The 14967-nt window shown below is 35.4% G+C and overlaps 2 protein-coding genes across 2 annotated transcripts; both read right to left on the bottom strand.

Annotated features, from left to right (window-relative positions):
- Positions 1 to 1469: 1469 nt before the first annotated feature.
- Positions 1470 to 3022, bottom strand: LOC106654348 (gastrula zinc finger protein XlCGF8.2DB-like). The gene is made up of 3 exons (XM_014374165.2): positions 2827 to 3022; positions 2641 to 2755; positions 1470 to 2570 (listed from the first exon to the last, which is right to left on the bottom strand). The coding sequence occupies exons 1-3, from the start codon at positions 2850 to 2852 to the stop codon at positions 1785 to 1787; spliced, it is 927 nt and encodes a 308-aa protein (XP_014229651.1). The 5' UTR covers positions 2853 to 3022; the 3' UTR covers positions 1470 to 1784.
- A 6809-nt stretch (positions 3023 to 9831) lies between these two features.
- On the bottom strand, positions 9832 to 11190 carry LOC111693688 (zinc finger protein 271-like; the record flags this gene model as incomplete). The annotated part of the gene is made up of 2 exons (XM_023459092.1): positions 11173 to 11190; positions 9832 to 10539 (listed from the first exon to the last, which is right to left on the bottom strand). Coding segments are annotated over exons 1-2 (726 nt in total), but the record flags the coding sequence as incomplete, so codon positions are not given.
- Between the last annotated feature and the right edge of the window lie 3777 nt (positions 11191 to 14967).

Raw genomic sequence — 14967 nt, 5'->3', positions numbered from 1 at the left:
TTTTTTTTTTTTCATGCGCGCTCGATGGTTTTTTCTTCTTCTGCTTTATGCTTTGCGATAAATCTTGTTTTTTTTTTTGCGATACGTTCCATTTATCTTTTTTTATATGCGAGATATTACTTATGCCGTATAACGAATTTGACTGAAAAAAGCTCTGAATGAAAAGTAAGCAAGTGTGTTTCGTTCTGTTATTGCGTACGAATGACAAAAACGCAACGCCGCTAATTGACTGCAGAGCTTTATGACACAATTAACAGCTAAACGAGCGAAAGTAACCGAAAGAGCTTTTGAAAAATAGATAATGTCATTAAAAAGTTATTAATCGTACGTAGTACGTGAACTTTTTTCTTCTTCTTAAAATTTTTTGAACAATTTAATGTCTCGACTCGTTCAAACGCTATATACATGTCAAATTCACGCAATTAAATGAAAATTATCATCCTTGTATAAATCCGGATAGCAGACCAAATTTGATATAAAATCTACCGAGTAAGAGATTTTAATAAAATGACATTCGAGTAGCGCGATGATACGTACATTCGGTTACATAAAATTAGTCCGGGGGGTAGCTAGCTGCGCTCGAGCTTAAAAAATATGCGCGAAACGTCAGGCCGGAGAAAAATGAATAGCCCTATTAAAACGTGTAACATGAGGAGAGAAACTGCTGAACTGCAAAATACGAGACAGAATTCCAGAAGGATATAAGATTGGCCGCCGCCGCCGCTGCAGCAAGCTTATGCACGAGCGAGTCTGGAAAGATATATAGAGGAGGCCGCGATGAATATGAGAGGGGCTGCTGCTGTGCCGCTATGCTAGGCCGCCCAGCCGTGATCGGTTGCTGATGGATTTTGGCCGAGGCGCGCCTTTTTTTCATAACGTGGCAGGCAGCAGTGCAGGCGCAAAAGGACAAGGTCGCAATATTAAAAGGCGACAAAAGACGACGTAGACGACGGAGACGTCGCTGGTGCTGGCAGCGTCCAAAGCGTATCGCGTGACCGCAAGTAACTTCACGAAAAGTTGAGGCGGATTTCAAACTCTCGAGTATCCTCGATCACTCGCAGCTCAATCTCAAACGTTTGTGCTAGGCGCACCGTTTGTCAATCATCTTGATTCCGGCTCAAAATGAAGAAGCTGTCTGGGCTAGGCGACGAGCTTTTAAAGCAGGCGCCGTAAACAATTTGATTAAGATATTTGTAAACTAGATTCGATTTCCCAGTAAATGTCTGATTTTATTATATATGTGCCTGTCTGAAAACCGTGAAGAGCATTAATTACAAAAACGGGACGTAAAAAATCTACATTTATGCTGCTTACACTGTAATTAGTTGAAAAGAGTAAGCGCTCAAAGTTTAGAAATAGTTTCTGTTACTAGGCAACGATTTTGTATTAGAAAAACAAATGGGAAGTAGATACTTAAGAAATTTATTGTTTATATTCAATGTAAATGTAAGAACGTTGAGTAAAAAGTGTTTCAAAAATCGCAACAAAATCAATAACAGTTTGAAGTATTTCATTTGATACAATATTTATTTTTCAATGAAAAAGATCGTCTGAAGTTGCGTTTCTTTAATTGCAAGTCTTGATTTCTTCCAAATATCTTCTAAAAAATCTCACGCTTCTAGAGTTGTCTCAGCTCGTGTATTGCATTTATGGGAGATTTGAGTGTTTCCTTGCGGCCATATGACTTGTGACAAATCTCATATTCAAAGAATTTACTGTGATCGTGTACTGCAGTTATGTGTTTTTCCAGGTTTGTTTTTAGTCCAAATGATTTATGACAAATCTCACATGCTCCGTTTATGTACTGCGTTTATGTGACTTTTTAATACATGCTTGTGTCCAAATGACTTATGACAAATATCACATTCGAAAGGTTTGCTACGTTTATGAACTACATCAGTATGCGTTTTTAAGTGATGTTGGTCTCCAAATGACTTATGACAAATATCACATTCGAAAGGTTTGCTACGTTTATGCACTAAATTGATATGTCTTATGAGGGTAGCTTTTTGACCAAAAGATTTGTTACAAATCTCGCACTCAAATGGTTTGATCCGCTCATGTACCGTATTTACGTGAGATTCGAGGCTAATTTTCCGTCCAAATGATTTCTGACAAATATCACATTCGAAGAGTTTGCTGCGGTCATGCACTGTCATTATGTGAGTATTGAGATGACTTTTGTATCCAAATGATTTATGACAAATTCCACATTCAAAGGGTTTGCTAAGATAATGTACTGCTGTTAAGTGAGATTTAAGGTGATACTTGCGGCCAAATGATTTATGACAAATTCTACATTCATTTAATCGGGAATCTACTTTGAATTGACAGTCATTATCATAATCAAACTGTTTTTTTATCAAAACTATCAGACCTTTGTTATAAAAATAATTGGTCTGAATTGGTTTTTCTATTTTTACAATAGATGGGTAACTTTGATCCTCAGTTTTGCAAATGGTTGTTGATAAAGACTTCAGTTCAGGTTTCACATCTTTGCACTCAAAATCTACGAATATTTTTTCGTGTAATTTTTTGTGTGATCCCATAGCCTCATTCACTGGGTCAGCCTAAAATTAAAATTGCTTAATAATTTTTGATTGCGGATAAACAGAACATAACTCAAATCAATAAACTTACCGAAGATTTGAAATCCATGCGTGTTTCAACGTTTTCGGCTTTACGCGAGCCCACCGAATAGAAATTACAATCGTCATCTGCATCTATCCAAGTATCATTCGGCTCTTTTTTCACACTAAAGAATAACGAAATGTTTATCAAGCGATTGCTTAAAAAATATCATGACGCGCATAAAAAGTATTATACCTAACTGCGTATTCTCTGCTATCCATCGCTGGATTGATTTTTTATGTATTTCCCCTGTAAATTTCCACGGAATTCACCGAAAAAATATTTGAGGTTATACACCTCGAGTAGTCGATACTGATGCTCGATGAGGCAGAGATCTATGCTCTCTTACTGTTATTATTTGTAAACACTTGCTCATCTACAGGAATTTAGCTTCTCGCTAGCGACTGAACACACTACTAGCATATTAGCAAGGAGACCCTATGCTTCTGTGATAGCTTCTTGACGATACTTTCCCCCTCTACTATCGACTGGCCATCACGCAGTAGTTCACTGCGATACATGGATGTCCTCACATTGTCTCATTAGCGACAAATCGAAATTGTGATGAAATTTTTTTTTTCGATTTTTCGAAATAAATTTTTTTGTGACTGAGTGCAATAATCTTGACTATGATGTTTAAATACTTATTTTCTATAGAAAGAGGCTCGCTTTCAATGAATTAGAAAAGGCTTTTACTTACGCACAATCCCACTTCAAATAGTCTTTACGAATTATTTTCCATATTTAGCTAATTTAGCAATGGCAACATTCAAAGTTTAACACATCATAAAAGGTTACTCGATGCGCCGACCAGAATTTTTCCGCGTGCAGTGCAATTTTTCTATCCGTACAGAGCTTGCATCAAAGCAGTATTTATAAAAATCACTGAAAAGATTTATTAACACGTACGAGACAAAATTATTTCGCGGCCGAATATGTATTATGTTGAACGTGACACTGAAATATGAATTTGAATAATTTGAAATGCTAATACGTCTTCATTTCTGTCTAATTTCGTCCGAGCAAACAGTTGAAAAAAAATGTCTAAATGAAATGTTATTAGAATTTATCACTTTTCAAATAAAATTATTTTTTCTTTTATTAACATTTTCAAACATAAAAACGAGATTATCAAATTTTTCGGTATAAGCTCTCTTTTCCCAATTTATTGACAGCGGTTCTTAACGTGACTATGCATGAATACGACGGGATATTTTGGAGAGAGGCGCCGTGAAAAGTGCGTGTCGACGCATACATTCGTCCACATACGTGCGCGCGAGCTTCCATTCGAAACGGTATCAACTAATGGGCGCGCTCTAATTCTCTGTTTTCTATCGGATCAACTCCGAGGATTCGAAGTTTTAATTCGGTTTATCGATTCGATGTAGGGTTTGCTGCATAGCTTTTATTTGATAGATTAAAAAACGATTTCGTGGAATCGAACGATCGATTACCACGCAAACTTATTTGCGACATTATTTTTTTTTTCTTAAATACCGCGTGGATTTCTGTATCGGTAAAAAGAACGTACGCGACAAGATTTTTCGATCTCTCTCGAACACACACACACACACACACGCGTATCGCAGCCCTGATGCTCCGCGATCGAAAAAATGCCCTCGAATAAAAGCTCGCTCTCGAGATTTGTCACGGCCGCTGTACAATACACAAAATCCAAAGATCCTTCGAATTCCATGCTGAAATATTTATTCAGTAAAAAAAAAGGTCAACGCTGTCGAGCGAAATCTCTTGTCTCTCGTGAAACGCATATATAAATTCGGATCATGGTTGTTCAGTCGCTCAAGGAGTTATTTCGAGCCGTGCTTTCGAATTCATCATACAATAGCGTCGCTATAAAAGCCCACCACGTATTTATAATCGTCGTATTTGCACACGATATTCAGCATAATAGTGGTGTATCGTGGCCTTTCGAATAGCCGAGGTGCATTTCAGACCAGCGAGTATTTTACGGTAGGTAGTATGTACGACGGGGTGAGTGTACACGCGGCGCCACCGAGTCCCGCCAAAATAAAGTGCAGGCTCCGACTGCCACCGCGCGCGACTGCCGCCGTCGCGTCTCTGCGTCGCCTATATAGGATACAACGAAACTCCCAGCTCGAAATCCGGCGGCAGCGCCAGCGGGATAAGTTTTGGCTGCACACATCGCGACGCGCACGGATGGAAACGCGCATTGTCGCAGTCATAACGCTCGCGAAGGGGGCAAAAACACGAGGATGATGCAGCAGCAGCAGCAGTCGGTGGCATCTCCCATGCGATACGTATAAACTCGTATATGGGAGTAGTACTATGGGTGTGCGGCTTTCAAATTTACTACGAAGATACGTCGTGCTCGACTCGCTCCAATTTTAATATATATACGTAGAGCTCGAGTTTATTCGATTTCTCGATTGATTGAGCGCTAATTCGATCGATTCGTTTTGCCGATCGAACTAAGTACCACATGGTACGTGAAAAACAAGCGAATTTTGCAAAACCGAATTTAATCAATACTTCGTTGGGTTGTAGCATCTCTATATGTAAAAGAAACTGTAACACAAAGCTTGTGTATACATGTCTTTTTCAATTAGCGGCAAAAATCATAGAGGCGAAAAAAGAATTCACAGGACTGCGGTCGCGAAAAGAAGCGTAGAGCTGAAAAATACTCTATGTGTATGCGTAGAAACTCTCAGGGGCATTAATTTCCACACGGCTCCGTTGGCAGATAAGACGTCGTTTTTCTTCATATTTCAACCCTGTGTGCGGCTCACCTTTTGCGCGCGCGCGCAAGCCTAATTTATTAAGCCCTTGACTCGCGAAAAATACGTATATATTTTCTCTGTCTCTTTTCTGATCTCTCTCTCTCTCCTTCGTTTCTCTCGTCTTTCTTCGGCTCTCTATGCGCCGCCTTGAATTTGATAAGATGATATTGTTACAAGTGCCTTTTCGGAGTCGCACTGGCGACTCTTCAAAGACGTCTTCACGGCTAACGCGAACGAAATGTTCTGCGCTGCTAATCCAGCGCACTGGATTGTATATTATATCACAGCTATATATCGTCTAAAAATACGCGAGAGCAAATAATAATTGACGCTTAATTAATTTTTCGCAATCGATGATAAGAAGACCGTGAGACGCGCGCGTGGCTCGATTAAAGATGCCTCGGGTGTATTTGTACTTACCGGAGCGTGTCTCTTAATCAAGTTTTTTTGATTCTCTCTCTCTCTCTCTCTCTCTCCTTGCTCTCTTTCCTCTCCTCACACTTCTGAATCTTTGCTAAATATTGAATAATGTGGCGGCAGATGCTAAGCGCAATTTATCGTTATATAATCGATAGCTTTGGTCTGGAGATAAGGACGGGTCAAAATGATTTGTTTTGCGAATAATTATTAAAAAATTTATCGTCTTCTAACTTACATTTTTTTTTTTTTTTAATTGAAAAAATTCGCACGAATTCCCCTAGTAGACATGCCAAAAATTTTATATCTAATATTTTGACAACGAAAAAGTTTCTGGGACATGAAAGGATTATCAAAACCGGACGTATTATATCAACGATAACTGTAACGCTTCATAACCACCTAATGCTCAACGTTTTTTTTTGGCTAACAATTTTTTATATACCAACAGAATACAAAAAATCAATTTCTCCAACACCGTGCTTTGATTTTTTGCAATTATTTTTACATACATTACTATTAATTTACTAGGTTGTTTTTAGGCGAATTTTCTTTTATAATTATGTTAAAAATATTAAGCGCATTTTAAATAAGCTGAAAATGAAAATTTAATTATTTCAATTAAATTAAAAACCACTTCTCAGACACTTTAAGCTCATTAATAACACTTGAATCCTTCGTCACCAGGTGGCGAGTACCATTATCTGGAAATCTGCAAGTAGCAAAGTAAAAATAATTATATAAGTATAAGCAGCGACCGTAATATTTTAGTTGACGCATTTTATACTTTGCATGCGTGCGTATTTTATATTTTACATTTTATGCATTGCGTGCGTACAAAAATATTTCGAAATTTATCGAAATACATATTGATGTGTATTCATACAAAATGAAGATGTGCTTTTCCTTTACAGTTGTGTTGATAAAGTACATTTGCACAAGTTGGATGCTATATTTTATAACACACGAGCCTAAAAGCCGCGGGAAAGATGCAATTTTCATAATGCATTATATTGAAACGATCAAATTAATTAAATTTAATAAAATTAACGAATCATCAAAAAATATTAAAATTGTTTAGATTATACTTGTAAGTGGGTTGAATCGTTATTTATTTATTTATTCTTTTAATAATACGTTAAAACAATTTACCGCAAAATGTAAATTTATGAGCTGCTAAAATTGATAATAAGTAGTACTAGTCATTCTATTATAGCCCAAATGATTAAGGTAAAAAAAGGGTTAACTTTATTTGATAACTGCATGCATTAATTACACTTTACCAGCTTCAGTATATAACGCGCTCTCGTTTCTGAATCAATTTCCATGCACGAAAGTTCATTCGATGGGCGCTTGGGTCCAAAGACCCATGTGCGCGCATCGCCCTACGAACACGCGCGACTAATATACTTTCTAATGAGCGATCGTACGACGCGTTCACTACAGTAGCCCGTATGCCTCCGTAAAGCCATTCACGTCGTAGTTTCTCTCTGTCTCTTTCTGTCTCTCTCAAGCGTAAATGTATGAAAATTCAATCATTGTTAAAGCTGATCTTCGCCGCTAGATGGAGAGTACCCGTTGCGAAGTAAATCTACAAGAGGAAAAGTTAAAATAATCATATAAGTCGAAGCATAGGCTAATTGAATTTAGTTAACCAGATTTTCCAAGCAGTTAAAAGAATCTTCCGTTTTTTCTTCTTCCTACCAGGCGGAATATACCTAGTTGGAAATTAATAGCGTCGAAAGGAAAATGAAATATAAACTATAATTGTAATTCGAAGTACTGCCCACTTACAATACACCGAAGAGCAGATTTATGCTTTTCTTCGTGCAAATGTCTTGTAGATATTTTGATATAAAAAAAATTATAATAAAATTCGAACAAAAAAGAATCTTCCGTTTTTTCTTCTTCCTACCAGGCGGAATATACCTAGTTGGAAATTAATAGCGTCGAAAGGAAAATAAATAATCGAAAATTAATGGAATAAGTAATCGATCGGGTCACGTGTGTGTGTACTATGTATACGTTTCGAAGCGCCGCTTAAATCTCAAAATTGTGTCAGTGCGCGTGGCTGCGGCTGCGGCATCTGCGGAGTAAGCGTATTTACATAATAACAAGAAAGCATAATAGGGTGCGATGTCTCTCTCTCTCTCTCTCTCTCTCTTGCCTCTCCATCCTATCTATCTGTACTCCGCGCGTCGTGTGATGTGCAGCGGAGAAGATTGTGTGCAGAGTAGATGCAGGATATCGATTGGTCAGGAGAGTCAGGACTGTACCACCGTCCTCTCTCTCTCTCTCTCACACTCTAGTCGCATCTATAGCGGTCGTTTTACGTAACCAAGCTCTCTCTCGCTCTCTCCATTTGCGTGCACGTCCGTACATGTATAGTACGTGAATCTGTGCTTCTCTCGAACAAACGACACTGCACACAGACACGCGCGGGGACATAGAACGCGCTATAGAAAGCGAGCCGGGTGCATAGTGCCAGAGAAAGTCCGAGCGTACTCAAGTTCATATATATACATTCGAACGCACCCGTGTACACAAAATTGGACGCCGTTGCCCAGTGTCCACTCGCACACAGCACACGTACACACACACGATGAGTTTATAGATCGCGCGTCGCTGACCCAGCAGCAGCGGTGGCAGCAGCATTTGTGTGTATTATATTAGTATGTACCCGCATGTGCACAATTCGTCCGAATCAAGAGTTACAAGTTCCATTCGAATGCGAAAGTTGGAAGTGCAGGAAAAAAAAATCAATCGCTTATAGAGCCAACTTACACACATCGCGCATACTCTCGGGTCAGTTGAATTGTATGAATTTATTTCGCGCGATCGCGTAATTATCGAAGCGTATGATGACTGCAAAATTCGTGCATATAGCTGGAGAAGCCTAGAGAAAAGCTCAAATTCTGCTTACGAAAAGAAATTAAAGTCAAAAGAGCGTTTTAAAAGCAGACTTTTACATATTTTCGATGGATGAGAAATCCTACCAAACACCCGCCGGCTAAGCTTTCGATAAGAGATTAAAAATCTTTGACGTTCAGACAGTAGAATCTCGAGCTTGCAAGCTCGCGCCTTGTGTACGTGGCTTTGATTCATATCATTAGCTTGCAGCAGCACTGATTGAAATATCTTGCGAGTATGTGTGTAAATTGAATTCATGAATTCGTTTTCTGCTGGCTATCTTCCCTTTGAGATAGATTCGAAAAAACTTTCATAACTTGAATGCACTCATTATATATCAGAAAATGCTACGCTTACATCTATTTTAATGATAAAATATCTTGATGTAGCTTTCATTTTATTTTATCCGCAAAGAAATAATGTTTCGGGTTAACATTGCATGAGCAATAAGTAGTTTTTATTTTAAAGATAATGGTGAATTATTTAGAAAATCCTTCCAAATTACGATCACTTTTCTCTTAGCAAAAATAATTAGTGTTCGTCCACGGATTTTTGACATAAATTTACAAGTGTATGTTTGATTAAAATTCATAACGACTATATTTTTACGTAAGGGTTATTAAAAATCTAGTAGCGACTCAAAATTTTCTCAATTTACAGCTTCAAACAAGACGTAAAAAAATTGTCGATCGTTGCTTGAAAAGCTGCAAGTATCCAAAAAACCAACAAAGCAACAACCAACACAGTAAACAAAAATGTAATGATGGTTAATAGTATGCGAAATTCAGGTAGGACACAATCATTTTAACGAAGGTTTTATCGACGATTAAAAAAAATCTATTAATATATCCATATATATTTACAATAGTCAATATCATTTCTTCCCGAAATTGTGGCATACTTAATCTTTGCAACCTTCCTGTATTTTCTCATGGTGTCTAAGCAATTGCACTTTTTGTCCAAATTTTTTCTCGCACTTGTCACACGCATAATCTTTGCGACCATCATGTACTGTCCTTTGGTGCTTGAGCAAATTTTCTTTTTGTCCAAATTTTTTCTCGCAATTATCACATGCGAAATCTTTTCGACCTTCGTGAACTATTTTTTGGTGCCTTAGCAAATGCACTTTTTGTGTAAATTTCTTTTCGCAGTTTTCACATGCGAAATCTTTGCGACCTTCATGGACTACTTTTTGATGTTTGGTCAAAGCGCTCCGTTCCCCAAATTTCTTCTTGCACTTGTCGCATGCGTAACCTTTCCAACCGTCATGTACTGTCCTTTGGTGGCTGAACAAACTCTTCTTTTGTGTAAATTTCTGTTCACAATTGTCGCAAGTGAAATCTTTGCGACGTTCATGGATTGCTTTTTGGTGCACCAACAAATCAGCTTTTCGTCCGAATTTCTTCTCACATTTGCCACATAAGTGATCTTTTCGTCCTTCATGTACGACTCTTTGGTGCTTCAACAAATCTGATTTAATCCCAAATTTTATTTCGCAATTGTGGCATGCGAAATCTTTGCGACCTTCATGGACTGTTCTTGTGTGCGAGAGCAAAATACTTTTTTTTCCAAATTTTTTTTCGCATTTGTTACATGGGAAATTTCTCTGACCTTCGTGGCCTATTCTTTGGTGATAGAGCAAACTCGATTTTTGTGTAAATTTTTTCTCACAATTGTCACATGTGTAATCTATAACGCAACCTTCGTGTACCGTTTTATGATGGTCGAGTAAATTCCGTTTACGGCTAAATTTCTTCTCGCATTTATCACATGCGTAATCTTTTTGATTTTGGTGAACTGTCTTTTGGTGAATAAGCAAACTCTTTTTTTGGGTGAATTTATTTTCGCATTTGTCACATGTGAAATCTTTGCGACCGTCGTGTACTGTCTTCAGGTGAAAGAGCAAATGTAATTTTTCAATAAAATTTTCTCCGCAATTGTTACATGCAAAATCTTTGCGACGCTCATGTGCTGCCTTTATGTGCAAGAGTAAACTCTGTTTATTTCCAAATCTCTTGGCACACCTTTCACACAAGTAATCTCTGAAAACTTCGTGGAATATTTTGTTGTGTTTAAGTAAAGTTGATTTATTTTCAAATTTTTTCTCGCACTTTTGGCACGTGAAATTTTCGCGATCTTTGTGTACTAATTTTTGGTGAGTAAACAAAATCGATGGTTTCACAAATTTCTTCTGACATCTATCGCATGCCAAATCTTTGCAATTTTTGTGTTCTGATATTTTGTGTCTACTCAAATGACTTCGGAACTCAAATTTCTTTTCACACTTGTCACATGAGTAATCCTTTCGTTCATTGTGAATTGTGTCTCGGTGTGTTATCATTCTTGATTCGAATGTAGATGTCTCCTGATAAATATCACAAGCGTATATTTTGTCGCTTGAAACAACAAAGTCGTGTTCACTTGAGTTATCTTTTGAAACGATTTCCTCAGATACCTTCTCACTTTTATCCATTTTGGTGCCCCGCTCAAACCAAGGATCCTTCTATTTAGTGCCTCGAAAATTGAATGAGTTGAATTTATCTTTTAGTATTGATTTCCATACCCATTTGATCTTACTATAAATATGGTCAGCGTTCCAGGGCCAGTCTCAAAATTGTTTTAGATCATATATTGTTTACAATTAGGGTACCGATTTATCTGTTTACATATTATTCTTACAATATTTGAACCAGCCTAAAATTCAAACTTGACAACGGTTTGCTCGAGGTATTTTTACGACTTTCTAAAACTAAGTATAAATATTCTCCTTATCACATCGAGTAAAATTATAAAAAAATTTAATATTAATATAAACTACCAATGCTTGTATAACACAGTTTTGCAATAAAAAATTGCGTCAATTAAATATTAACACGCTAATGCGCATCAAAGATCGACTGATCTTCGTTCGCACTTCAAAAGAATAGTGAGTACAATGAACACAGGCAAGAAACAGTAGGGATCATTGTGTATTACTGTAAATTTGTTACATTAGGAATTTGATAGAGCATTGAGAACAAAAAAAAATGAAAATGTTATGAAAAAAACTAAATTTGACTTTGTTATAAAATTTATAATGGCACTTTTTGTGTGCCTCACCCTTCTTTTTTATTTTAAATCGTTATAACTTCGAGTCTAGGTCTCAAGGCCAGGCTGTATAAACTTCATATATTATATCTTAAATGGTTGTAATCTTAAATGGTAGTAATATGGTAAAAAAATATAAAGAAAATTTTTTAGCGAAAACAATTCCATTTTTAAAATTATGTGTAACCTTATCTGTAAATTTTTCCAAGAATCTAACATCAAATTCTGAAAGTTCATAATATTTTCAATTGGGTTTGCTCAACTTCGGACCCAATTTTCACGGTACATATAACGGTTGAAAAATGTGGTAAAAAGTACCTCATCCTGACTTAATGAGTTAAAATATTACTCGTAAATTACTTCGGAAATAAACGAAAAAAATTTACGAACGAAAGATCCCTTTTTATTTACACTACTTTTTTTAAAATTTAATATTACGTTCTTTACATGTTTACTTGCCTACACGTATGTAAGTATTGTTATAAAGAACAACAGCCGCTACACCATCTAATTAATGCATTTAAAAATATCCATACTAACCACTTCTAAAGCTTATAAATGAGATTCAAGATTTACTTACTGTTGTGGTCTAGAATGGTTAACACGATAAAATTTTTAAAATATTTAAGTGTAAATTATAAAAAATTAAGCCTTGATAAGTTATTAAGTTCTACGTTATCATGTGTGAAGCTGAGCAGAGTATTTCCAAGTAAATTTGCAGTTGGCGCTAAAATGTCTTATATATAATTTAAAAATAATTTTGAAATGATATGATTTTTTCAAAGTAGGAAAAATGATTCTGATAATATTGATGTTCGATTCGACAAATTGTGGTCAAATTTTTTTCCTACATTGGATTTCATGTCAAAAATCACTTGTTTGAAACCGTTCCAAGGTACTTATTATCTACTTGGAATCCTTTGTCATTGTCTACTGCAATGTCTTTCTTTAATAACTACGGTAATTATTCATCGAGCATATTCGTCTACTTTTAAGTAATAATTATAACATTTTAAGACTCTTTGGATCCGAAATAAGAGGAAAGAAATAGGCATTTTTAGCAACTCTATGATTGAAGCTGTATTTCAGCTTTTCGCTACTGTAGGATTGTTGTGCGCTTACTTATACATTAAAGCACATAATAGAAGGGTAGTATTTAAAAGTAATAACATTTTTAATATTGTTCTAATTAAATCAATTATATTGAATTATAATAAATTAGTTGGTGTTCATGATGGCTCAAATGTGGTATAAATCCACCGAAGATATTAAAAAATTTATTTTAGAGATTGCATCTAAAGGATACTATCTTACCGCTGTTCAAACTAGTTAATATTAGTTCGATTTTCAAATTGATTCACTTCAATATTTTTGAAAGTCTTACAGTATTTTTTTTTCTTTCCAGTATTTCTAGTTATACTTTGTATTGGTTATGGGTCAGCTCCAGTAGCTATACCTTATTTATTGACTTTAATAAATTCAGGCAATAAAACCTTTAAAAAAGCTTTGCCCCTTCATGAAAAATTCTTGGTTAACGAAGACAAATATTTTTTCATAATATTTATAATCGAATTCATTTGTCTAGCTGATTATGGCATCATAGCAGGTGCAATGTGTTTTATTTGTTGTACATCTTTAGTTGGTATTATTGGAGGGGTTCGTGGTTTGAAGTACGTAATTTATAATTAAAAAACGATTAAACAACTGCGATTTTCCCCAAAACCGAAACATACATTGAATTTTTTTTCAGACATTTATTAAAAGAAATTGATGCTGAGTACAGTTACAAAATTTCGATGAGTGATCAAAGTGCAAATAATTGGGTTCGTTTACAGCTCAAAGAATTTATTCAATATCACCAAACTGTCATAGAGTAAGTTTTCGTTATACTTGTTCAAATGTGAGTCTAATATTTAATAATTATTTAGTTTCTATGAATTTTTTGATGGATTAGCCAGTCCAATATTGTTCGCTATACTGCTTATTCTTTGTTCTTGCATGATCTTGACAACGAGCTCGGTACGAAAAAAAAACGTTGATTGAAGTTCAAAGATTGAGCTCTAAAAATGTTTTCGTTTTACAATTATATTTTATTTTTTCAAAAAGATGGTGATTGCGATCGATACAGACTTGGCGGCCGCAGGTAGAATGTTTGTTACAACTTGTGGATTTATAGTGGTTATTTTCCTCTTTTGTTTTCCTTGCCAAATAGTGACGAATGCCAGCGATAACATGTTCCTCACCAGGTAACATTTGCACGATTTAATTAATTTTATTATTTATCATTAAAAAAGTGATTAAAAAGTAATTTAAAAGTGCTCTTTTATAAAAGCTGTAACCTACATTTTGAAATTTATCCACCAAAAATAAGAAAGACATTATTATTCATAATGATGAGAACAGAAAAATCTTTTGCCCTAACTGCCGGACCACTGGTTGAGCTAAATTTTGAAACCTGCAGTTCTGTAAGTTAATGGCAAGAAGACATTGCGAAGCCAATGTTTTAAACAAAATATTATAACAATCTCCTATTTTTTTTCTTTTAATTTTCAGATTATTAACTCTTGTTTTTCTTACGCAGCAGCTTTTAGATCAGTTTATGCGTTACAATAACTAAACTATTATTTTACAATAAAGTTAATTAATAGTGAATTAAACTGCTTGTGTCTAAATGAAATTTTCATTTTTCAAACTTTAAACACACTGTAAAGTTTTTAATACAATAATTCAATAATTTATAATATCATTGGTAAGAACTGTAGTAAACTTAACTTCACTTATGACTCTACTTGTCCAGCCGTCTCGATCAAAATTAACAATGCTCTAATAAACAAAAAGTGAATGATAAAAATGTTTTAAATTACCTTGTCATTAATTGGCTTATTTTTAACAATTTTTTTGTTACAATAATAAGCTAAAAAAGACCATTCAATTGTTTAAAAGATTCAGACTAGTTTCAACTACTTTAAGTACCGTTCAACACAACTTTGAATCCTATCACTAGATGGAGACTAATTACTTTATCCGTAAATCTGCAAGTGGTAAAGTCAATATAAACGTATAAGTCTAAACACAGTATACATGATTGTGATTTTTTGGTTTTCCCAAAGAAAGTTTAATGATTTTGATTAAAACAAATTTTAAAAATAAAACAAAATTCAAT

This window comes from Trichogramma pretiosum, unplaced genomic scaffold (assembly GCF_000599845.2).
Source record: "Trichogramma pretiosum strain Unisexual culture from Peru unplaced genomic scaffold, Tpre_2.0 scaffold54, whole genome shotgun sequence".
Classification (NCBI taxonomy): Eukaryota; Metazoa; Arthropoda; class Insecta; order Hymenoptera; family Trichogrammatidae; genus Trichogramma; species Trichogramma pretiosum.
The sequence above is the reverse complement of the archived record's forward strand: the minus strand, read 5'-3'. Positions and strand labels throughout refer to the sequence as shown.